This window comes from Zootoca vivipara, chromosome 13 (assembly GCF_965207765.1).
Source record: "Zootoca vivipara chromosome 13, rZooViv2.hap1.1, whole genome shotgun sequence".
Lineage (NCBI taxonomy): Eukaryota > Metazoa > Chordata > Lepidosauria > Squamata > Lacertidae > Zootoca > Zootoca vivipara.
In genome coordinates this window covers 2,231,140-2,255,318 of record NC_142596.1, presented here as the reverse complement: position 1 = coordinate 2,255,318, position 24,179 = coordinate 2,231,140, and the positions used below count along the sequence as shown (strand labels likewise).

At 45.3% G+C, this 24,179-nt stretch overlaps 1 protein-coding gene across 12 annotated transcripts in view; it reads left to right on the top strand.

Moving 5' to 3' along the window:
- The window catches only part of THSD4 (thrombospondin type 1 domain containing 4), a 372,415-nt gene that overhangs the window by 239,389 nt on the left and 108,847 nt on the right, over window positions 1-24,179 (top strand). The window contains exon 1 of one of the 12 annotated variants that reach the window (XM_088657006.1): window positions 8,072-8,449. The exons of the other annotated variants lie outside the window; for them this stretch is intronic. Coding sequence (XP_088513132.1) covers window positions 8,378-8,449 — 72 coding nt within the window. The 5' untranslated portion in view covers window positions 8,072-8,377. Of the gene's footprint in view, window positions 1-8,071; window positions 8,450-24,179 lie in introns of those variants that run through there. 12 annotated transcript variants of the gene reach the window in all.

The window sequence follows — 24,179 nt, the reverse complement described above, 5'->3', positions numbered from 1 at the left end:
TGAACCAGGGCAGTACGCAGGAGTTCATCCATCCAACCATCTATTGTCATACCAAAAAAAAAAAAGAAAATACAAAAAGAGAAAAAGAGAAAAAAGAGAAGAGGAAAAAAAAGACAAAAAGGAAAAAAGACAAAAAAAAATTCATCATAATTGTTAAATTCATAATTGTTAAACCATATTTTGTGGGCTTCCCCACCCTCCCACCCTTCCCCGGTTTTCCTCCCTTATTTATCATCTTCAACAGTTTCATAGTTCATATTTTATAACATACACCTTTATATCTTATACCACTTTTAAACTATTATCATTTTCGCCTATTGTCCAATCACTGAGAAATCAAACTCCCATTTTTTCTTCCCGTGCCTAATTTTTACCCCTCTATAGGCCTCCATATTTTCACCTTTTTCCAGAATCAATTCACTTTTTAAACCTATAACTATTCCCAAACTAACCTTACTCCCCCCGAGTACCTGCTCCACCCCTCCAATCCAGCAAGTTCCATAGTCAGCAGTCCAGTTATAGTCCTATTAACCCATCCTTACAATCACCACTTCACTTTCCCTTCACCCCACCCCCTGTTTGCAGTCTTTTGCCATCCAGGCCTCCATATCAGACCCCTGAGCTTCTTCTCTTCTCTGCTTAATTTTTCCTTCTTCCCTGTGGTCATTCTGGAGTTCCAGTAAATCCAGTCGTGCCCCCCTCGAAGGGGAGGCACTCCATCCAACTTTTTGTAGAGTAAAATCATCATTTTTTTCGTGATGGGCTTCATTTTGTGTTAAATCATCACAGTCGTCATCATTGTCATTCTCACTTTCATCTTCTTCAGTTTCAAAAGCTTCATCTTCTAGGAAATCATATTCTGTCATCACAATCTGGAATTGTTGCTGTAACACTAGCCGTTGTGTCTCCTCTTGACATAGTTCTATTCTTGTTTCCCACATTAAGGTCAAAACAGTCCGCTGAAACTCAGGCGTGTACCTTTTTGTTGACATAGTTCAGTCCTGTCAAGGTCAAAACTTGTCACATGGGGTGGAATATGATCGCAGTCTATTTTCTCGACTCCATTTTAACAAGCTGGCTGCATTCTTAAAAATAAAGTTCGAACTCACATTTCAAAAGCATATAAACCAAAAAAAAATTCCCAAAAAGTCCAGAGATAAAGATAGAAATAAAATTTAACTATAAATCCTGGTCAGCTCACTGGGTTTTCTGGGCTGCCGGCTCCCGAGAAAAAGAAAGGTCTTTCTTAGTCTTAACTTCATTCTGCAGGGCAATCACAACAGTCTCTCTCCCCTTTTACCCTGCATTTAGGGGAGATTCTCTTTGATGCCTTTGAGGAATCCTTTTAAGTTAAAATCTTCTGTTTACGGCTTCGGGTTTCTGTTTACTGTCTCTTATGTTACCGTGGGGGGGGGTGGCTTCCTCTTTTCCCCTCTCTCCCAGGTCCAAATTGTTGCCTTAATTTACATTCCAAAGAATCCAAATTACTCACAGTCTATTCATTTGCTGAATGTTCTTTGAAGAATTGGCCACCTCCACTTCCCAGACTCGCAGCTTCGCACTCTCAGAGCAGCAATGTCAGCCTGTCCGCCGCGGTTCACCTCCTCGCTCTCGGGGGCTTAAACAAAGCCGATCCGGGGAGGAGAGAGCCCGCTTTTGGCGCCGCCAGGCAAAATCTGTCCCCAAAAAGCACGATTTGGGGCTTTTAAGGAGGTTTCGTTTCGCTGGAACGATTCCCTCCACCTCTGAAGCGCCGAGGTCCGCTCCGCTGTGCGGACCCCCGTCTGAGCAAGATGGCGTGGTCAACCGGAAGCCCCGAGGCACATGGAGTCTTTGGCCAGTACTGGAGCAAGGCAAAAGTTGCTACTATGAAGGATGAGGAGGCTACTGGAGCCATTGGCCCTGAAAAGTTTGGGAACCACTAGCACAGAGGATCAAATCAGGTATGAGTTGACTGCCTCAGTGTAAATATGGTCTTCTTGGTGGGGTTAAGTGAAAATTGCATTTCAGTTAGAGCCAGATAGACTAGGGTGGAAAACTTTAAATAGGCAAGTTGATCTAATCAGGCTTCCATGCCAGATTTCTTGGTGCTGCTGCATAACATAGAAGGGACCCAAGTTCCAGTAAATGGCTGTAGCCAGAAGTTGTGTGTTTTGCAAATTGGAAGGATTACAACAATCTACAGAGTGGAGAGGTGAAGAAAATTAGTCTGGAACAGGCTTGCGAAATAACCATGCGGTCCATATTATGGACTGCAAGGCTCTGGGCATGGGCAGTCCCTGGGAATTAATCTTGAAGGAAAGAGTCTCAGGTCTTCAACTAACCCCAGATCCAGGAAAGCACTTAAACATATGCATCCCTCTCCTTCTTTCTTTTTCTTTTTCTTTTAAGAGCATGAGTAATCCATTTGCTAAGCTACTCACCCTTGGATTTCCTGAAGTAAACTGAAACCTGATTGGGTTGAGACAAGGAAAGCCCATGCGGCTCCTTCCCCAGCGCTGTGCATTCTTGGGACTGTTGCACACTGTTGTCCACACCTGGCTATTTTGCCAAAGGGGTGTGTGTTAATGAAATACAAATGGAGACCACGCAATGCAGGTTAAAGATGTTTAACTATTGAACCACAGTGTGGCTTGTTTAAACTGTACTGATAAATGCACCACACACACACACACACACACACACACACACACACACACACACACATCATGTACTTTTTCCGTGTTTAAGACAAGGTTGTTTTACTCTAAAATAATGTTCAGAATCAGGGATTGTCTTATACATGGATATAAGGCGGGGGGACAGGCGATTTGTTGCAGCTGCGAGCAGGAGGTTGTCAGCAGTGATTTTGGTGGGTGATTGGTGGCTGCGGCAAGGACTGCTGTGGATTGGCTTCCACTGCGGCAAATGCACTAGCGCTTGCCGGCTGGTGGTGGCAATCGGGCAGACGCTTTGTGGCTTTAGTGACGTCTGTCAGTCTGGTGAGTGATTTTCGGCACCCACCCCCAAAAGCTAAACAACTCTGGGCCATCTCCCTCCATTTTCTTAAATTGGAGTCCCCCAAAATAGTCTTATACATGGGGCATCTTATACACAGAAAGATATGGTATATCACACCAAAATGGATCTTGACCTCATTCTGTTATGCTGGGTTCCTCGGGGTCTATTAGTGTCTTTCGGTGACCTCATAAAATATTGTGGTTTTCAGTTCCTTCTGCATCATGGTGACTCTCTCCTTTACATCACTTCCTCCAGGCCTGGCTACACATCATGCCTGCTGCCAACTCTCCCCCCCATCCCAGTCTTCCCAGCAAGAGCTGTGTTTTGCATCACATGGTGCCAGGCTGTCCACTTCCTCAACTTCCACAATCCTGTTAGATTCATAGCGTTTGAAGGGGACCCCGAGGGTCAGCTAGTTCAATGTCCTGCAATGCATGAATCCCTGGCAGGTGGCCACTCACTCCCTTCCCAAGTAGTCCATTCCACTATCAAACAGCTCTTATCATCAGAAGGTGATTCCTAATATTTACGGTAGTCAGAATCTCCTTTCTTGCAACTTGAAACCATTGCTTTGGGTCCTTTCCTCTGAAGCAGCAGAAAGCAAGCTTGCTCCAACACCCATGTGGCAGCCCTTCAGGTGTTTGAAGATGGCTGCCATATCCCCTCTCAGTCTCCTCTTTTCCAAGCAATGCATACTCAACTCCCTCAACCATTCCTCATAAAGTTTGGTTTCCAGTATCAATGTGTATTTTTAGTAATTGTCAGTTGCTATAAAATGTTAGAATGGCCTGTTGCTGGCATATGAAAAGATTGTGATAATGTCCTAATGGTAAAAAGAAGTCCTTGGGAGGTTGTGGACTCTCCTTCCTGGGAGGTTTTTCAGCAGAGGTTGAATGTACATTTGTCAGAGATTCATTAGTTCTTGATTGCTACATCACAGGGGGTTGGACTAGATGACCCTCAAAGGTATCTTCCAACTCTACAATTCTAGGATTCTATGTTCCAGCTGCTGCAAATCACTGGTTTCCCACAGGCATCTGGTCAGCCATCATAAGAACAGGTAGATGGGCCATTGGCCTGATTTATGAGGCTTTTATTATGATATTAAGAAGAGGTGGGTGAATTTGTCAATTTTGATTTCTTTCATTTTCTCCCCCCCCCCCATTTTAAGTTCAGTTCTCCACAGTACGACATTGGCTTGTGATTTTTTTTTTTTTAAGTCCTCATGAAAATTAACCAGCTTTTTAGTGCGAGTATCCCCTAATATGCAGATTATTGTATGCAATTTCACCTAATAAATGCATTTTGGCAAAACAGTTCCCCTTATTAGCACATTTTTGCTTGCTGTTCTCAATAATACTGTACATGCATTTATAAGTTCATAGTATATGGCGGTGTTTGTATACATTCCTTGGCTGGAAAACTGCCTTGCAACTGTTGGAGGAGTGTTAAAGGATGGTTGTGTTTCGGTTTGTGTATTGTTTTGGGATTAGGTTGGTTTGCCTTTAAATGCAAATTGAATCAATAAATGCAGCAATATGGTAATTTAGCTTTTGCACTGAAGGCGGGGGTCCCCATCTTACCCTGCCTCTTCCAATGCTAGTATGGCAGGACTTTCTCACACATCAGAATCTATAAGCATGTTGAACCACTTATAGGTGCATACAGTGTAATGTTGTGTCCACAGACCTCAAGAGACCAAAGCTTGGCACCTGCCCTCAGAGGTTCACTCTAATGTACTACAGAGAATAAAAGAAAATAACGGTAATTCTGGTGGGTCAAAAAGGAAGCATATAAGTGCTCACTTTGGCAGCACTTATACTAAAAATGAAGCACATTAAAACATCTTGTTTTAGTTACATCCCGTTTGGATTACTGTAGCATGCTCTACATGGGGCTGCCTTTGAAAAGGGGTCAGATATTTCAGCTGCCTCAAAGGGCTGCAGTGAGATTGTTGACCAGGGCTGGTTATAGGGAGAAGACAACTCCCTTAGTACAACAGCTCCATCGGCTACCAGTCTGCTTCCAGGCACAAATCAAAGTGCTTGTTCTCACCTATGAAGTCCTACATGGCTTAGGTCTAAGCTATTGGAAAGACGTGTTCCTTCCTATGAACCTGCCGGGGTTTTGAGTTCTTCAGGGGAGGCCCTTTTCTTGGTCCCTCCACCCTCCCAGGTATGCTTAGTGGGGATGTGGGAGAGGGCCTTCTTGGTGGTTGCTCCCAGACTTTGGAACTCCCTCCCTAGGGAAGCCAGACCTTATTGTCATTTTGCTGCACTCTTTCCAGGCACAGCTCTGTGCTTTAAAGGTCCCTGTCTGAGCGCTCCCACCTTGTGAGGTACCTCACATACAGCTAGCTGAAGAAGGGTGGTAGCAAGGGAGTCTGCTGTCTTTTCTGTTCCAATGGCCCTGGGGAAGATGAGGAACTGGCTGTTGTTTTTCTATTATTACTGAAATTTTATAACACAATTGAACAAACCAGCAATGGTATGAACACACATCAGACAATAGTCATCCAGTGCAGCACAGTGGGTAGACCTGGGAGACCAGGGTTCAAATCCAGTGTTGCTGCTGCTTTTGCTTGCTGCTTGGTATAGTCTAATTGGTTATTCAGCATTGTGCTGTGTTATGTAGCTTACTTGCTGTTTTAAGCTGTATGTTACCCACCTTGAGAGTGCATGGTGAAGGGTGGAGAGAAATCCATAGCAATAAACTAAGACTCAAATTCTAGATTTTAAGAAAGCCGATAGCCGTGTTCAAATATATAATATACTAGCTGGCCCTGCCACGTATTGCTGTGGCTAATACCTGTGATTTCCCCCACCCTGTCCTGATCCATGATCTATTCTGTTTGTGTCCCCCCCCCATCGGCTTATCCCTGTGAATCCCCCAACTCCCTCTTCCCAGTAACCCCCACCCAGGGGAGATGTGGTTCCCTGGGTGATCCTGGCATTTGGGGGGTGGGAGGGGAGGGTTGAGGAAAGGTGAGGGTCCTCGGAGGGTCTTGGTATTGGTTGGGGAGGGTATTGTGGGTGGAGGGTATTGGGGGTAGAGGGTTGTAGTGGGGGGTTTGTGGTAGGATTCCGAGGGGATTAGTGTCCATGAGAGTCATGGGTCTTTGATTGTGGAGAGGCGTGTGGAGGGTGTAAGTCCGTGGGGTGTGGGTGTGTGGAGTGGGTTTGATCGGGGGGAGGGGGGGTTGCGGGAGTTAGTTTGGAGAGGGCTAGGGCTGTTGTGGAGGCGGGCTGGTCCGTGGGGGTGGCGTTATTGGTGGTGGCAGGATCTGTGGGGTGTGGGTGGATCGGTGTGATCTCCGGGGCAGGGGTGGTTCCCGGGAGGCAGCGGGATCAGTGGGGGTGTGATCCGTGCTGTGTGGGGGTGTGGAGTGGGGTTGCTTGGGGGGGGGTCGCGGGAGGTAGTTTGGAGAGGGCTAGGCCTGTTGTGGAGGCGGCCTGGTCCATGGGCGTGGCGTTATCCGCGACAGCGGGATCCGTGGGGTGGGGTTGGGGTTGTGGAGGCGGCCTCGTCCGTGGGGGTGGTGTTATCAGTGGTGGCGGGATCCGTGGGGTGGGGGTGGATCGGTGTGATCTCCGGGGCGGGAGTGGGTCCCGGGAGGTGCGATCCTTGGGATGGGGGTGTGTGGGGTGGGCTTGCTCGGGGGGAGGGGGTCGCCATGGGGGGGCAAGATCTGTGGGGTGTGTGTGTGTGTGGAGTGGGCTTGCTCAGGGGGAGGGGGTCGCTGTGGAGGGCTTGGTCGGGGGGAGGGGGTCACTTGTACGTGATCTCCTGGGTGGGCGCCTCCCTGGGGCAGGCGCTCCCTGGGGAGCGGCCTGGTCTCGGATGTGCAATCTCTGAGGCGGGCTTGGTTCCCTGAGGAGTGGCTTGGTCTCAGGGCGGTTTGCTCTCTATTGGAGGCGTGGTCTCTGGGGAGTGAGGGATTGTGGGAGTATGTTTGTCCGTTGTTCGTTGAATGTCCAGTGGAGGGCACAATTTTTTTGACCACAAATCCAGGTTTTTACCTGTGTTCGGTGTGTCAGCTGGTCAGTGTAAGTGCACGATTACCTGCTCACATGTGACTCTGAGGTTGTGGCCAAATTTCAGGACGATCAGGTAAGTGCTTGTGGGAGAAAAGTGGGGAATAACACACATGCACCTTCACCATTTTTTATATATAGATAAAATATAGAGGAGGGAGAAAGGTTGTTTTCTGCTGCTCCAGAGAAGCGGACACAGAGCAATGGATTCAAACTACAAGAAAGAAGATTCCAGCTAAACATTAGGAAGAACTTCCTGACAGTAAGAGCTGTTTGACAATGGAATTTGCTGCCAAGGAGTGTGGTGGAGTCTCCTTCTTTGGAGGTCTTTAAGCGGAGGCTTGACAGCCATCTGTGCTAATGTTACCAACAAGCAACTGGGAATATGGGGTTTATAGGGCTATTGCAGAACTGCTCTCCATCACATGGTTACAGCCTTGGTCAGTGGCTGGCTTGGGCCAGTTCAAGAATGGAGTGGATGTGGTAGGCCTCAGTCTGTTCCCATCCTGCCCAAGTTCATTTTTACCAAGTTCCAGTTTCACACCTGTCTTTTTATTATGGAGTTGGCAGTGGAGGGGACAAGTGGAAGCTGGGCCAGATATTGCACAGGAGCTGCTAGTTGTTGACTCTCCTAAGCTGTCGGCTTGGGATGCATAGCCACTGATGCAGGTATATATCTTGCAGCATTTAGTATCACTGCAGAGAAATGTTAGGTTTTCAGGGTATCTGTAAATTGGGGTTTTCTGCATTTCCTCCCAATAAGTTACACTTGATTATTTCCTAGAAATGTTGGGGAGGGGAGATAGCAAGGAATTGGAGCAGTGGCAGCAGCTTGAAAAGCTTGCACTGTTTAATTGTCCAGAGGCACCTTCAGCCTCCAATCCTCCAGTCATGCCTGCCTAACTTAATAAGGCACTGGTGAGATTCCTTTTGCAGGGGTGGGGGAGTTGCTGTAGATGCTTAAAAGTTTTATAAATCAGAGCAGATGCCAGACTTCTTGTTGCCCATTTCCTGGTCCCTCCCCTTCTTAATACTAAATGTGTGTGTGTGTGCGCGCGCACACACACACACACAACCCAACCCCTTTCCTTAGCTCATTGCTGCTACGAGCCCCCTCCCCAAGCAGAGAGAAGTCATTACATGAAAAGATCAGCTTACCACTTGTCTTCAGAGCAGAGTGGCTGAGCTCAGAAGCTCCCGGTAGTTAGCAGAGTGAGTGAGGCAGCAGAGAGAGACCACTGAGCAACAGTGCATAAACTTTGGAGAAACCAGTCCATCTGTGAACTGTTAGTGCTTGGTGAAAAGGGATCCCAACCCTGTGAGACTTGTCAGGTCGGGTTATCATGTTTTCCAGCTACCTGCTATTGACATTGCTCCACTTTCAAGCTGTGAGGCTAGCAAGACGTGAAGAAGAGGTAAGCTGAGTGGAACACTTTGTCAGAAATCACCTCTGTTGTCAGGGTCCTTCTTCTGTCCCACCTTGTCCTGTCAAAAAGACAGCAGGTTGCTTTGCATGGTGGCTGCGCTAAATGCCATCAGTGCAAAGGAAGGGACAGGACCAGCTGCCAAAAAGTTAGTTCACCTCGCTTTGTTTGAGGAGGAGGTATGTTGTGTTTTCTGCTTTGCAGAACAGTAGGAATCACTTTAAATGCTAGACAGTTTGCAACACTCTGTGAAAGCTTTGCAGTTAGAGGGTTCTGTAGGAAGATGTGTGTGTGATAGAAGTTGTTGATCACTACTTTTTGTTACCTTGTTTTGGGGAAATATCCCAACCCTTTCAGTTATGAGCATCTCCATGACACATGTTTTGAGAAGTCTTGGATTCACTAGCAAAGGAATTGTGAAAGCTGCCTGTGTTTTTGAATGCATGTTTGTGGTTTTATTTAGAATGTGTTTGGTTACAATCATATTGAAATGAATATCTAAAGTTGGATTCTTGTTACGTTTGATAGTTACTGTTACAGTTGTTGATTGTTACTGTTTCTTATGGAAGTTGTAATCCTACATACCTGGAAGTAAGTTCTCTTGTACTCAGCAGGACTTACTTTTGAGTAGACATGCTGTGATTTGTTTACTTTAAGGCAAGATAATTTGAAATCATTGGGGCTTCCTTCTTTGTGTTTAATATCCAAGCTTTCCATGTCAAATGTTCTCGTACTTAAATGAAAAATCTCAGAGATCTAGTACATGGATTTGGAAAACCACACGTCACAAAAAATGGTTCGATTATTCTAAGTACTACCATGAAAATTCTGGTTGTAGTTGTGTAATTAAAGTACATATTTATGTCTGCTTATAATGCCTGGCATGCTCTGATCCATGGGGTCACAAAGAGTCAGACACGACTAAACAACTAAACAACAACATAATGACCAGTGGACAGAAGTCGTCTTGTGTGCAGGAAAACTAGTGCAAAAGTGTCAGTCTTAGGAGGAACAGAGACTCTATTTTCAAGCTCTGCCTTTTGTTAGTCCTGTCAGACATTTCCAGCAGCTTTATAGGTTCCTCTCAGCTACTTTCCCTGCTGTTGCAGTGAGCTGAGCTTACATCTGTGTCTCCGGCAGCTGGCTTGAGGCTGAAGATCACTTTCACTCCTAGCCATATACTGTGCGCCTGTGGAGGAGATGCAGGATGAATCAGTCCGGCAATTTCTGAAACCAGAGCTTTATTTGGAAGTCCTTCTGGGTTGGCAATTGCCTTGTCTGATGTACCAGTAATTAAATATAAATGCACAGGTCGCCTGGGAGCAGAGTCTGAACTAATTTTGAGTACATAGAAGTTCATGGTGCCAGGAGGCTGCCCATTGCCCCAGGATTGCTCTTAAAGAACTTTAAATTTATTGCACTGATTTTTTTCTTACTGAATTTGTAGAAGTTGCCTGATGCTGAATCAAGTGGTTCTCTTATCTACCTCATTATAGTCCACACTGATCAAAAGTGGCTCTCCAGGATTTCACATGAAGTCTCTCCCAGAAATGCTGTGCTTGAGGAATGAATCTGGAACCTTTTGCATGCAAAGCAGATGCTTACTACTGAGCTATGGCTTTATCCCACAAGAGCACAAGTGTGATTTATACTGTAACAGCCATGGGTGACAAACAGTGAAATATGACTGACATAAGAACATAGAAAGTGGCCTTTATCAGTGTCAGGTCATTGATCCAAGTGCCTCATTATTGCATACACTGACTGCAGCATCTTTCCAGGGTTTCAGGGTGTGTGTGTCTTTCTCATCCCTAACCCTGGAGATACCAGGGTTTTTGCATGAGAAGCATGTGCTCTATCACTTAGCTGGAGCCCCCCCTCCCCCGACTTACCTTGCCCTGGCTAGAGAGAGACTGTGGCTGCTCATATGGAAAGTATTTCTGTCACCGCAGAGCACACATGTGGTCTTGAGAAAACCATATAAAGCTCAAATCCAGAACGGCAGAGCAGAGTTGGGCTGCCAGTTCCCCTTATTAGCCGTTAAAGCGAGGGCTGTGCTCTTACCTGGAAATGAATGGCCAGGGGAGGAGGTGCAGCATGGAATGTTTTCACACTGGAAACCGGCTGCCACATGCTTTAGACTTCCCCCAGTCCATTTAGCTCTCTGGCCCCAGAGCCTACAGAATGTGGAAACAGGCTCTGCTTTATTGTCTCTGAAACAGGGGCGGGAGGGGGGAGTGGAATCTGCTATGATAAAAGTCGCAGAAGAGCTAAGGCGTTGCTTGAATGGAAGGAGAGAGTGCATTTTGTGAACATTTGTGTCTTCCATCCCACCCACAAAACATGCCTCTCCTGTTGGGGATTCAATTTATTGATTTTATTTATTTAGAGCATTTGTATCCTGCTTTCGGCCCAAAGGGATCACAGAGCAGCTTTCATACAACCGACTATAGCAAGACAGTCCCTGGCTGCAGGCTTACAATCCAATAAAATATCCCCCCCCCCACACACACAAGGGGAAAGGGACAGGCACCTCAGTTCTTCTTCTAATGAGCAGCTGGCAAAGTTCAGGGATAGATGCCCATAGCAGTCAAGTTTTCCCTTTTCTCGCGAGGAAGCCTATTCAGCATAAGGGAATTTCCCTTTAAAAAAAGGGAGAACTTGACAGCTATGGTGATGCCTGATGCAGCTGGTCTTTCAGCAAAGCTGGTGGAGTGAACGCTTCTTGCCATATCTTCCACTGAGGCACTCCGATGAAATGGCTGCCCCCAGGGACAGGGGAGGGAGAGGAGGCTGGGGGGAGCCGCGTGCGAGGGGCTGGGGAAGGAGCCAGGGAGGGGTGGGCTGCCTGCCTTCCTCCTCTCCTTGCTATCCTCTAGTCTAGACTAAAAGGAGGAGGAGGAGGAGGAGGAGGGTGGGTGCAGCGGGTGCAGGCGCTAGGCTCGCAAATTGTGGCGGATTCTCAGATTCTGTGATGGGCTTTCCTGCAGAGCCTTCACCCCCCCCACAACAAATTGCTCCTCCTGTTTCTGTTTCCAAGGGAGGGAGAAGCTCAGCACGTCTGCCAAGAGCCCCCCCCCAAAAGCCCCTCACTGGGGGTGCGCAACGCACATGGCTCCTGCCGGGCTCCTGTTTGGTAAGGGAGAGAAGCGTGATCTGAGTGTGATTGGCTTGCCAAGGGTTAAATGGAAAGGGGGCGCAAAAAACCCTAGCACCGGCCCTGTATGCAGGCATGGGTGCCAACTTGAATACAATATTGGGGAGGGGGGCAGGTAACCCCTGTCCCACATAATCAGTCACAAGATGCAGTGCAACACACCATCTGAATAGCAATGCCCATCAACTTTGGGGTGCTTTTGGGATATCCTTTGGGAGAAGAAAAAGCTAAGGAGTAAACCCTACACAAATTGAGAGTATATGCAAAACACATATCAAAATAGGTACATACACACAAACCAGAGCCAGCAGAAAACATAAATAAAAAGTAAATAAAAACTTCACTTTGCAGAGTTAAAAAAAACCCACTGCAATTTTCTGAGAAAACATCACAGAAACATCACAGGGAATTCCACAGCCTGGGTGTCCTTGAGGAAACCTGGTTCTTTTGTCATTGATAGCTGGGCTTCTGAAGACAGCCGGATGTGGAGCAAGGCATCTGCACATGGGATGGCGGTCCTTCAGTTCACCTTATTCCAAACTCTTCACTCTCAGTGATGTTGTCACATAGTCAGATCTGATTGGCTAGAGGGCACTTGCTGTCAGGTGATCATGCCAATGGCACTTAAGCAGCAGCAAAAGAGAACAATGGTTGTGAACAGGGGAGGAAGTTGTTGGCTTTGATCTCCCGACGTTTCTCCTTCTCAGTGCCAAATTTTACAAGCTAAATCAAATGTGATAAAAACTTGTGGAATCTCAATAATTGTGAAATATCTACTTGCATGTTATGATTTCCTAAAATAGAGCAATGTTTAAGGCTGTGGGTTTTTTTTTTACAAGAACCCAAACTGTCGTTATTAGTATTTCGTATTAAGTCAACATCATACAAGCTGCATTAGTTATATATGTTCTGTGGCAATTCTTTATATGTTTAAAAATATCATCCCTAACACACCTTCAAGACAGCTCACTTTAGATCAAATGAAATTTCCCTCCCTTCCTAGAGTCTTATAATATTAAAAGGAAGGCTGGGGAGTTTCAGGTGCTGTGGTGCCCAGGTGCCCAGGCAAATGATTCCCCCAGAATCTGAAACAGTTGTCTATCCCTGTGCACAAATGACACCTTGAAATTTTATATCAGTGCCCAGGAATTTAAAATATTTTCCCAAAGCCCTGCTGACAGCAAGGCACATTTTTGCAAAAATGCCAAAATAATTGACCAACTCTTTTCCCCATATTGGAAATGATATGCATCTTATCCAAACAGCTCTTTAAAAAGATGGTGCTTGTGATTTCCCCCTGTATCAATCCGGAAATGTGTGTTGTTGTTTTTTTGCCCTGAAGCTCTCGGATACCATGAGACATAATGAGACACACAAATAGCTTTCAAGCCTCACAATACATGTTAATTAGATGTTATTGTGAAACTCTGGTCTACCCCCCCCCCCTTTCAGCACATTGGCTGTAGAATGATTTTGGCTCATTCCTATGTGGAGCATTCTTCTGGCAAGTTGTTCTTCTGAGTGTGCTCAGCTCTGTCTGGGAGAGACAAGTGTGCCAATGGAATTATTCTGCATCTCCACCAGAAACCCATCAGGAAATGGACCTGGCTCATTATTTGCTGAGTAACTGTGTGACCTTTCGGTTGTTAGCATCAGGACACCCACCCTTCCTTTAGGGTTCTATGCTATAGCTGGATTACGGCTATGCTTTCTGGCAGAGGCAGTGCATTGCGCCAAAGATTGGGGAGGGGAGCAGTGGCGCATTGTGCGTGTGATGTCAGGAGGAGGCACGGCATCGGGATGACACATGATTAAAAGCTGCTGAGAGATTTATGTCAAAGAATAACAGGACCACAGAGATTTGAGGGGATTTCTGCTCTTGCTTTGAAGACTTCTGCTTTGGATGGCATATCACAAACACAAATTTCCCCTGTTGCTTATATCTTCACCATTAATCACTGGATATGGTCAGGAATGACACAGGCAAATTGCTGCATCATCACTCACACGCTATGGCTAATGACTGAAATGTCAGCAGCTGCCTTACGCTGAGTGGGACTATCTGGGCCAGGATGGTCGACTCTTGATTTCATTAGCAGCAGCTTTGCAACATCTTTGGCAGTGTTGTTGTCTTCTTGGTTGCCTTGCTCTGTGCACTTTCCAGCTTGTCAACATCCTTCTTAAATTGTGGTGCCCAGAACTGGACACAGGATTCCAGGTGTTGTATGACAAAAGCAGAATAGAGTGGTACTATTACTTCCTTTGATCTGGACACTAGACTTCTGCTGATGCAGTCTATAATAGCCTTAGCTTTTTCTGCTGCTACATCACACAGCTGACACATGTTAAGCCTCTGGTCCACCAAGATCCCTTCCACATGTACTACTAGTAAGCCAGGTGTCCCCCATCTTATGTCAGAAACGTGGCTCACCAGAGCGCAAGGGAAGAGTCAGACTCAGAAATTGAACTAAGTGAAAGAGGGACCGACTCTGGAGATGAGAGCTGGCTGACAAACTTGAGATGGGCAGTATGACTCGCCCCCCTTCCAGAGGAAGACACTGTTAGCTCTCAAGAAGAGGAAGAATTGGAAGTCAGCCAGAGCGTTGCTAGGCTATCAGCAGATAAGCAGAGGTCTGAGACTGTGTCAAGTGAAAGTGGGGAGGGGGGAGGCCAGTCTCTCAGTCCCCGTTCTAGGAGACTGGATAAGATCAGAGGACAACAGAAGGGCAAGAGGGGAAAGGCGGGAGTTTGGTGTCCTTCCTGCTATGGGAGGGGCGAAATTTCAAACTGGCCAACTATCGTCAATGCAAGCAGGTGAGAAGCCATGCTCTGGATGTGTTTTATGGTAAATAAATGTACATAAAACTGCTGGAGAGTCATTACTTCTTATTACTTGCTTGCCTGCCAGAGATCATTACAGCTTATATTTTTGCAGCTGGTTCTTCCTGCCTATGTGCAAAACTCTACGTTTGTCCCCATTGAAATTCATTTAGTTAGCTTGAATGAACATCCCCTTGATTCCTTCAGCTAAGTCATTTATAAAGCTTCTCCACAAGAATATCATGGGGGATTTGTCGAAGTCAAGATACACTATGTCCACTGCATTCCCCTGATCCACCAAGCTTGTAATTTCATAAAAGAAAGAAAGAAATGAGATTTGTCTGGCATGACTTGCTTTTGAGAAACCCATGCTGGACCTCAGTAATCACAGCATCCTTTTCTAACTGCTCAAAGACCAACTGTTGAATTATCTGTTCTACGACTTTCCAGATATCAATGTCAAGCTCACTGGTCGGTAGTTACCTGGGTCTTCTTTTGTGACTGTGAGCTGATCTTAATAAAATGCAGTTATGCTATGTGCTGCTGTGTGTTTGCATCACCTGTCCACATTTTTTTGATTCTCCTTAGGGGCATGGCAATATATGCTGCTCACCAATGTGGTATGGGAACTGTCGTGATGACCTACATGTCTGAATTTGCCCCCGAAACTAGCAGCTTCGGCATGCTCTAATTCAGTCCTCAGTCTCCAGCAGCTGACCTCAGGGACCCTGGGTGTCGAGAATCTAGTCTGGATTTGGGTCCAGTTGCTCCCCCAGGCCAGCCCTGACATTATCCTATCAATGCTGTCTCTTGTCATGTATATGGTATTCTGCGGCGTAGTCTTACCATTTGATAAATTACTTATGACAAGGCACATCAAGGAAATGTCCAGTTTTCTTTTCAATCCTAAATTTCAGACTCACAAGTTGTGACATCATCTGTGAGATGATTTTGAGCTGTGTCATGTCAATTATCTTAGAACGGGCTGGTGAAATGAAGAAATTTTTAACTGTTTGGGAATTTTCCCTAAAGGCACCTGCAGATGAGGGCAAAGGGAAAGAAAGGTTGACCAAGAGTTAATGCACATGCTACTTTGGAGCACAGTAATATCATCATTGTAAGTTGTAGTCAAATTCAGGCAGATGTTCACATTTCAAAAGGTAGTAGCGCAGGCCAGGTGAGGCACAGAAGTCTCCAAAGCATCTACCCCACCTGGGAAGTTCCTCAGACTGAGGAATCCAGACTTAGGCAGCAAGGTTGGCAGACCCTTAGCTCCCACTCTGCAAATTGCTTCATCCAGTTGACCCCTCTGTGGCCATAATTTGGATGGCACTGCAGAATAGTTTGGCTGGGGCCAAACTAATACTTATGGGAAACCTGTGAACAGAATATGTGACTGCACTCTCTTCACTCATGATTCCCAGCATACTGCCTCTGACAGTATAGTTCAGGGGTAGGCACCCTAAGGCCCGTGGGCCGGATGCGGCCCAAATGCCTTCTCAATCCGGACCATGGACAGTCTGGGAATCAGCATGTTTTTACATGAGTAGAATGTGTGCTTTTATTTAAAATGCATCTCTGGGTTATTTGTGGGGCATAGGAATTCATTTGTTTGTTTGTTTCAAAATATAGTCCAGCCCACCACATGGTCTGAGGGACGGTGGCCCATGGATGAAAAAGGTTGCTGACCCCTGGTGTAGTTAGAGGCTCCATCTCCATCTTAGCCACAGCCATTGTTCAATTTGCTCTCCATGAATTTTTCTAATCCCCTTTTAGAGGAATCCAAGTTGGTGGCCATCACTATATCTTGGGGGAGCAAGTTCCATAGTTTTAATTGTGCACTGAATGGCAAAGGCCAGTAACTCACTCTGCCTGAGAGTTGCCCCGATGACAAAGGGAGCAAGGAATGAAGCCCCTACTATTGTATGCTGTGGGGTGAGCCTGCCTGCTTCCTACATAGACTCTCATTCCTTTGCCTGGTTGCCTTTGCCCTCGTAGCTGTAGGCATCTTCTTCTTCTTCTTCTTCTTCTTCCAATTCTCCTCTGCTTGACCTCATTTCTTCTTTGCTTTTCTTACTTCCCCACTTCTTTATTAATTTGCTCCCTTCCTTTAATAAATTCCACCATGTTCCGAGTAATTGGGAAGTGGACAGGCTGCTTGGATGCATGAAACCAACCACCTGTCTCCTTGATCCTTGCCCATCTTAGCTAATAAAAGCAAGCCGGGAAGGGCTGGGCAATGGGCTTCGCAGGGTGGTGAATGCTTCTCTCTGTGAGGGAGCGTTCCCAGACCTGCTGAAAGAGGCGGTCATTAAACCACTGCTTAAAAAAGCATCTTTAGACCCAGCCAATATGGCCAACTATCGCCCAGTCTCAAATCTTCCATTCTTGGGCAAGGTGGTTGCTGAACAACTCCAGGCACGCCTGGAAGAAGCGGACCATTTGGATCCCTTCCATTCAGGATTCAGGCCTCATCATGGGACTGAAACTGCCTTTGTCGCGCTGGTCGATGATCTCCGGCGGGCTAGGGACAAAGGTGAGAGTTGTTTCCTAGTTCTGCTGGATCTCTCAGCGGCCTTTAATGCAATCGGCCATAACATCCTTGTGACCGTCTAGAGGAGCTGGGAGCTGGGGGCACTATTATACAGTGGTTCCGCTTCTTCCTCCTGGGCCGTATCCAGAAAGTGGTGGTGGGGGAGGAGTGTTCAGACCCCTGGGCTCTCACTTGTGGGGTGCCTCAGGGTTCTGTCCTCTCCCCCATGCTTTTTAACATCTACATGAAGCCGCTGGGAGAGATCATCAGGGGGTCTGGGCTGGGTGTCCATCAATATGCGGATGATACCCAGCTCTACCTCTCTTTCAAATCAGAACCAGTGAAGGGGGTGAAGGTCCTGTGTGAGTGCCTGGAGGCGGTTGAAGGATGGATGGTGTTTAACGGATTGAGGTTGAATCCTGACAAGACAGAAGTACTGTTCTTGGGGGACAGGGGGCGGGCTGGTGTGGAGGACTCCCTGGTCCTGAATGGGGTAACTGTGCCCCTGAAGGACCAGGTGCACAGCCTGGGAGTCATTTTGGACTCACAGCTGTCCATGGAGGCACAGTTCAGTTCTGTATCCAGGGCAGCCGTCTACCAGCTCCATCTGGTACACAGGCTGAGACCCTACCTGCCTGCGGACTGTCTCGCCAGAGTGGTTCATGCTCTAGTTATCTCCCACTTGGACTACTGCAATGCGCTCTATATGGGGCTACCTTTCAAGGTGACCCAGAAACTACAACTAATCCAGAATGCGGCAGCTAGACTGGTGACTGGGACTGGCCGCCAAGACCACATAACAGCTGTGTTGGTGCTGACCTTTAAAGCTCTAAATGGCCTTGGCCCAGTATACCTGAAGCAGTGTCTCCACCCCCATTGTTTAGCCCGGACACTGAGGTCCAGCGCCAAGGGCCTTCTGCCGGTTCCCTCACTGCGAGAAGCAAAGCTACAGGGAACCAGGCAGAGGGCCTTCTCGGTAGTGGCGCCCACCCTGTGGAACACCCTCCCACCAGATGTCAAACAACTACCTGACATTTAGCAAACATCCGAAGGCAGCCCTATTTAGGGAAGTTTTTTTAAAAAGTGTTTTTTTATTTATTTCAATCTTTAAAACCATACAGAAAAAATCATGAGTCATCATTTACAAAATAATAGAAAAAAAGATGAGGAAGCAAGACCACAGCAATGTCAACCACGACATGTCCTAGTCTATACACAAATTTTCTCCTCTAAATGAAAATAGAAAAAAAGAAAAAGAAAAAAAGGAAAACGAAGAAAAAAAAAGCAGAAGAAAAAAGAAAAATCTATACATATATAATAAAACACAAAAAATAACAACGATCTTCCAATCATATCCTATGCAATTTATATTAGTCCATCTTATTATACACAGAAAGTTCACCTCTGCTTTTTCTCCTCTTATTTTCCAGCAGGTTCAGTTCCAATCTGCCTTCATGATCTTATTACTTTACTCATTGATATATAATCGTCAAAGATCCTTCATTCCTTTTTTATTTTTTGTTTTGTTTGTCCTCTAATTCTCCCAGTGGCCCTGGCTAGCTGTGAATATTCCTTCATTAAAATTTGCCAATCTGTTACGTTGGGTGTGTTCTTACTTTTCCAGTTTCTTGCGATTAAAACTCTCGCAGCTACGATACCATACATAAGTAATATTCTGTTTGCACATTTTATTTCTTCTGGTATTATATTTAGTAGGAACATTTCTGGTTTTTTATAATCTTACATTTCAACATTTTCTTTAACTCTTTATAGATGTTATTCCAATATTTACTTATCTCTGCACATTTCCACCACATGTGCATTTTACTATTTAGGGAAGTTTTTAATGTGTGGCATTTTAATGTATTTTAATCTTTGTTGGAAGCTGCCCAGAATGGCTGGGGAAACCTAGCCAGATGGGTGGGAGACAAATAAATTATTATTATTATTATTATTATTATTATTATTATTATTATTATTATCATCATCATCGTTATTATCATCATTATTATTATTTGTATGTTGTGATTTAAGAGTAACAGCAGAAAGTGCTCTAAGTGGTTAACAGACAACATTTATAAAGTGCTTCCTTTAAAGCATCTCAAAGCTATTTAACGATCAAAAGCAACAATAATGTGAATTTTTTATTTTAAAAAATAGAATAAATGGCATACTTAAACAATTTCAAATTGAATGAAAAATGAAGCTCTTCAATGGGTTCCCAAAAGACAAGAGAAGCAGCGTCTGCTGTATTTATTGGAAAGCAGTTTTAGAAATTCAAAATAAAACAGCATGAGGCTATAGAATAATGAAGCAGTCATAGAATCATAGAGCTGGAAGAGACCACAAGGGCCATCCAGTCCAACCCCCTGCCAAGCTGGAAATCCCATCAAAGCATTCCTGACAGATGGCTGTCAAGCCTCCGCTTAAAGACCTCCAAAGAAGGAGACACCAACACACTCCTTGGCAGCAAATTCCACTGCCGAACAGCTCTTACTGTCAGAAAGTTCTTCTTAATGTTTAGGTGGAATCTTCTTTCTTGTGCAGTAGCTTGAATCCATTGCTTCTCTGGAGCAGCAGAAAACAACCTTTCACCTTCTTCTATATGACATCCTTTTATATATTTGAACATGGCTATCATATCACCCCTTAACTTTCTCTTCTCCAGGCCAAACATACCCAGCTCCCTAAGCCATTCCTCATAAGGCATAGTTTCCAGGCCTTTGACCATTTTGGTTGCCCTCCTCTGGACACGTTCCAGCTTGTCAGTATCCTTCTTGAACTGTGGTGCCTAGAACTGGACACAGTACTCCAGGTGAGGTCTGACCAGAGCAGAATACAGTGGTATTATTATTTCCCTTGATCTAGATGCTATTCTCCTATTGATGCAGCCCAGAATTGCATTGGCTTTTTTAGCTGCTGCATCACACTGCTGACTCATGTCAAGTGTGTGGTCTACCAAGACTCCTAGATCCTTTTCACATGTACTGCTCTCAAGCCAGGTGTCACCCATTCTGTATTTGTGCCTTTCATGGTTTGTTTGGGTTTTTTTGCCCAAGAAACTTTACATTTCTCCCTGTTAAAATTCATCTTGTTTGCTTTGGCCCAGTTGTCTAATCTGTTAAGGTCATTTTGAAGTGTGATCCTGTCCTCTGGGGTATTAGCCACCCCTCCCAATTTGGTGTTGTCTGCAAACTTGCTCAGGATGCCCTCAAGCCCATCATCCAAGTCATTGATAAAGATGTTGAATAAGACTGGGCCCAAGACAGAACCCTAAGTCTAAGTCCATAGCAAGAGCAAGCAAAGCCCCAAATCACCAGAGTTCCTAGTTGATTCCTGTTTATATCTGAAGAGCTTGCAGAATTAAAACAGACAACTCTGTTGTAACACAATATAGATGGAACCACATGGGCAATAAAAGTGCAGCATAGTTTAAAGGAGGTGAAATGAAAAGCCTGCCCTCTCCAGAGCTGCAAGAGGGGATGCTGCTGTGCCAAGGCTTGCACACGTCATTCTTTTCCTGCACTTTGCAGGGACCCCCCTTGTAAACTGGAGTCCTCATCTTCTTACATTTGTCACAGCTAAACAAGACCTTCTGCCGGGCACCCATGAGATCACTTTCAGACCGACCAACTTCAGAGCAGGGGTTTCCGTAGCAGCAGGGTTTCTTCCAGCAGAGCTAGGCTTCTCCTCAAAGCCATTGGATTTCATTATTATTATTTTGAATTAACTGGAAGTTTTATTGCAGTATATATTTAAAGTATATAAAGTATATACAGTACTTAATTAGTATGCAAAAATACTTTAAGACCTCATGAATGTTTCTGGCGTTTGTTCGAACGGGTCAGAATCTTTATTTTCCTTTCTGCAGCATACCTTTCCTTATAGGAGATTACGACAATTGGCACTGGCCCTTTTGCTAAATGAATTTTTATTTCTTTGGGAACATCAATGATACCAGAGGCCGTCAGAGAATTAGAAGATGTTTCTGCCAACCTTCCTCTCTTAGGGCCCTGCCACCTGTGTGCTTCCTGCACACCTGTCCTTTTCCTTTGTTTCGTGAACAGAGTCACTTGATTCATTCATGTGCCACTTTTAGTATCACTAGCAGTAGGGCCTTTTCTAGCCAGAACTCGCCAGAACTCACTTCCACTCCCTCTCAGATGCGCACCATGGCCTGTCATTGTGCTCATAAATGTTGAGTCCAAGGGCATCAACTCCCAACCAAAGTTCTGAGCCCTTCTTGTTCTTAATACTGAAGTAGTTCACACCATACATCTCCAGATCTTGTGCAATTTTCAGATATTCCAATATGGCATCTTCTCTGAGCATTCCTCGATGTTCTTCATGCCACACCTGGATCCTTTCCTCCCACTGATACTTGTTAAGTTTGTGCTGCTCCAACCCCCCCCCTTTTTAATGATATTTATTCATTTTTCCCCATCACCAAACCTGAACATTGGATTTCAAGTTCAACAGGCTTTGCTACACCTAACTGCTCATGGAATCAGGCTTTTAGTGCTCTTCTGAAAATTCAGATGCTGTCTTACATTCTTTGTATTAATTTACCGAAACAGAACAGTTCTGCATAAGTTCTCAGTGACTTGGGAGGCATCTTCATCCGAGAGGAGACATGCTAGCCATCTTCAAATATCTCAAAGGCTGTTGTATGGAAGATAGAGCAAGCTTGTTTTCTCCTGCTCCAGAGAGTCCTACATTGCAGGGGGTTGGACTTGATGACCCTTGGGTTCCATTCCAGCTCTACAGTGCTATGATTCTGTGATTCCTTTCAGCCCTGAATCCCAGGATTTCAGTTTGAAGAATAATTGTGCTTCACCCTCTCTGTTAAATATTGACACATGATCCGAAGGAGAATTGAAAATCCTTGATCCATTCTTCATGAGGGGGGAGGGGGGAGGGGAGAGAGGGAGAGAACATAGGAAGGAGTTAAAAGGAGTAACTCAAGTTTCTCTCTCTCTCTCTCTTTTGAAACAGGGTTTTTTCTTTATTTCTTTGATGGAATTGTACTGACTCTCTTTTGGTATTTTGAAAGCCTTGAAACTTTAGGATAATATGAAACACATGAAAAGCAGCACCGGCTATGGGCCTTTTCCAAAGCCCATTGGCAAGTCTTCAGCAAACTTCAGTGGGTTTGGATCGAGTCCTTAGAACTATTTATGGCTCATGGCTCAATGGAGATTATCATAGAGAGTGTCAGATTCTTCTTAAAGAGATGGGGGAGCAGAGATATACTCTTAAATATATATATATCGGTGGTTGCAAGAATCAATGATCCCAACAAAATGTTTTTGAAACCTGAAGGCAGGATGTCCTTATTGGGTATCATTTTGTAACGAATTGATGGGTCTATGGACCGTAATAAAGATTGTTGTTGTTGTTGTTGTTGTTGTTGTGCTTTTAAAATGAACTGCCTTACATTTATCAGTGAGTGATTAGGTAACTATACGCTGAACAACCGCAGCATTTGCTTCACCTGCATGTATGGAGGAGACTAGGGCAACTAGTCAATATAACTGTGTACTTCCTGGAGTATCAGAAGAAATAGTTGTTTATTTCCCATGCTCTGTGCATTAGTATACAGACACTGAAGACCATTGATCATTCCCCCATGTCTATTATTTAAGGATTTTTTCCTCCCACCACTGTGAGCTGTTTGCTCCATTTGGTCTTTGACATTCGGATGATCATCTTCAGCACTTGATAGACTCCTACCTTCTACCTTCAGGACCACTGTCTCCCTCCCCCACATAAGTCAGTTTAAAGTCCTCCTGATGAGGTTTTTGAGTTTCATGGCAAAAACATTCCTTCCAACCCTTGTGAGGTGCAGCCCATCACTTGCCAGAAGTCTGTCTTCAAGAAACTGCAGACCGTGATCTAAGAATCCAAACCGTTCCTATTTGCACCATTTGCGAAGCCAGTTGTTCACTTTCCCTATTTTCCCCTCTCTCCCTGGGCCATGTCGTTCAACTGGGAGGACAGATGAGATGACAATTTGTGCATTTAATTGCTTCAACTTTGTGCTCAGAGCCTCATTATCACTTTTGATCTTCTGGAGGCTATGGCTTGCAGTGTCATTGGTTCCTACATGGACCAAAAGGAAGGGGTATTTGTCAGTGGGTTTTATGATTCCTTGCAGCCGTTCTGTTACATCTTGGATCTTGGCCCCGGGGAGACAGCACACCTCTCGATACATCTTGTCAGGCCCACAGATCACTGCTTCTGTACCCCTCAGTAGGGAATCCCATATCACCACTACACGCCTCTTCATAGGCTTGTGTTGGGGAACTGACCTTCTCCTCAGGGATGTCCCCTGTCTCCTCCTTGGATGCTCTGCTGCATCCAAGAAAAGCTCCTGCTCTTTCATTCTCTGGAGCATAGCTACACGGGCCTGAAGTTGCTGGACCTTGTCTTCTAGTAGGGCAACCAACTTGCAATTGCTGAAGGTGTAGCTGCCAACATCCTTTGGCAAGAATACAAACATTGCGCAGGTGGGGTGTGCTCCTGAGCGGGTTGCTGGCGCAACATCAGGGCCTCTCCGCAATAGCGGCCATGTTGCGACAGTGGCGCCCATCATCAGTGGAGGTAGGGGGCTGCCAAAGTGTCACCCCCACCCCAGAGTGGAATCGAGTGAAACCAGGAGCATCGCGCTCCCAACACACCCCTCTTGCTACGCGCCTGGCTGGACTAGAGGGGCTCCCTTTGGCCAGATCCAGCAGTCAGATTCGTCTTGTCACTCACGTGCTGGAGAATTAGTGTGGATGCTCTTCCCTATTGCACAGATTTGTAACAGGAGGTTTGCACAATTCTTTGTGTTCAGGTAAATTTATTTACTTGAATCTTTCACACCTCACTTTTCAGAGGAGATTTCAGAGCAGTTTACAGAAACAAGGTAAAAAGCACAAATAGAAATATCGAAAACAAACAAACAAACAGGACCCTGCCCAACTGTCTGGGTTGCCCCAACCACTCTGTGTGGCTTCCAGCATATATAAAAACACAGCAAAAATTTAAACCTTAAAAAGCTTCCTTATACAGGGCTACCTGAAGATCCTGAAAACATTTTTTTACAGTATCTTAAATAAGATATATATTAAAGATATGTTAAACTCTTGGGACGACTAAAAAAAAAAGCCTTTGCCTGCCCCTGTGTAGGGAATTCCACAAATGAGGTGCCACCACTGAGAAGACTT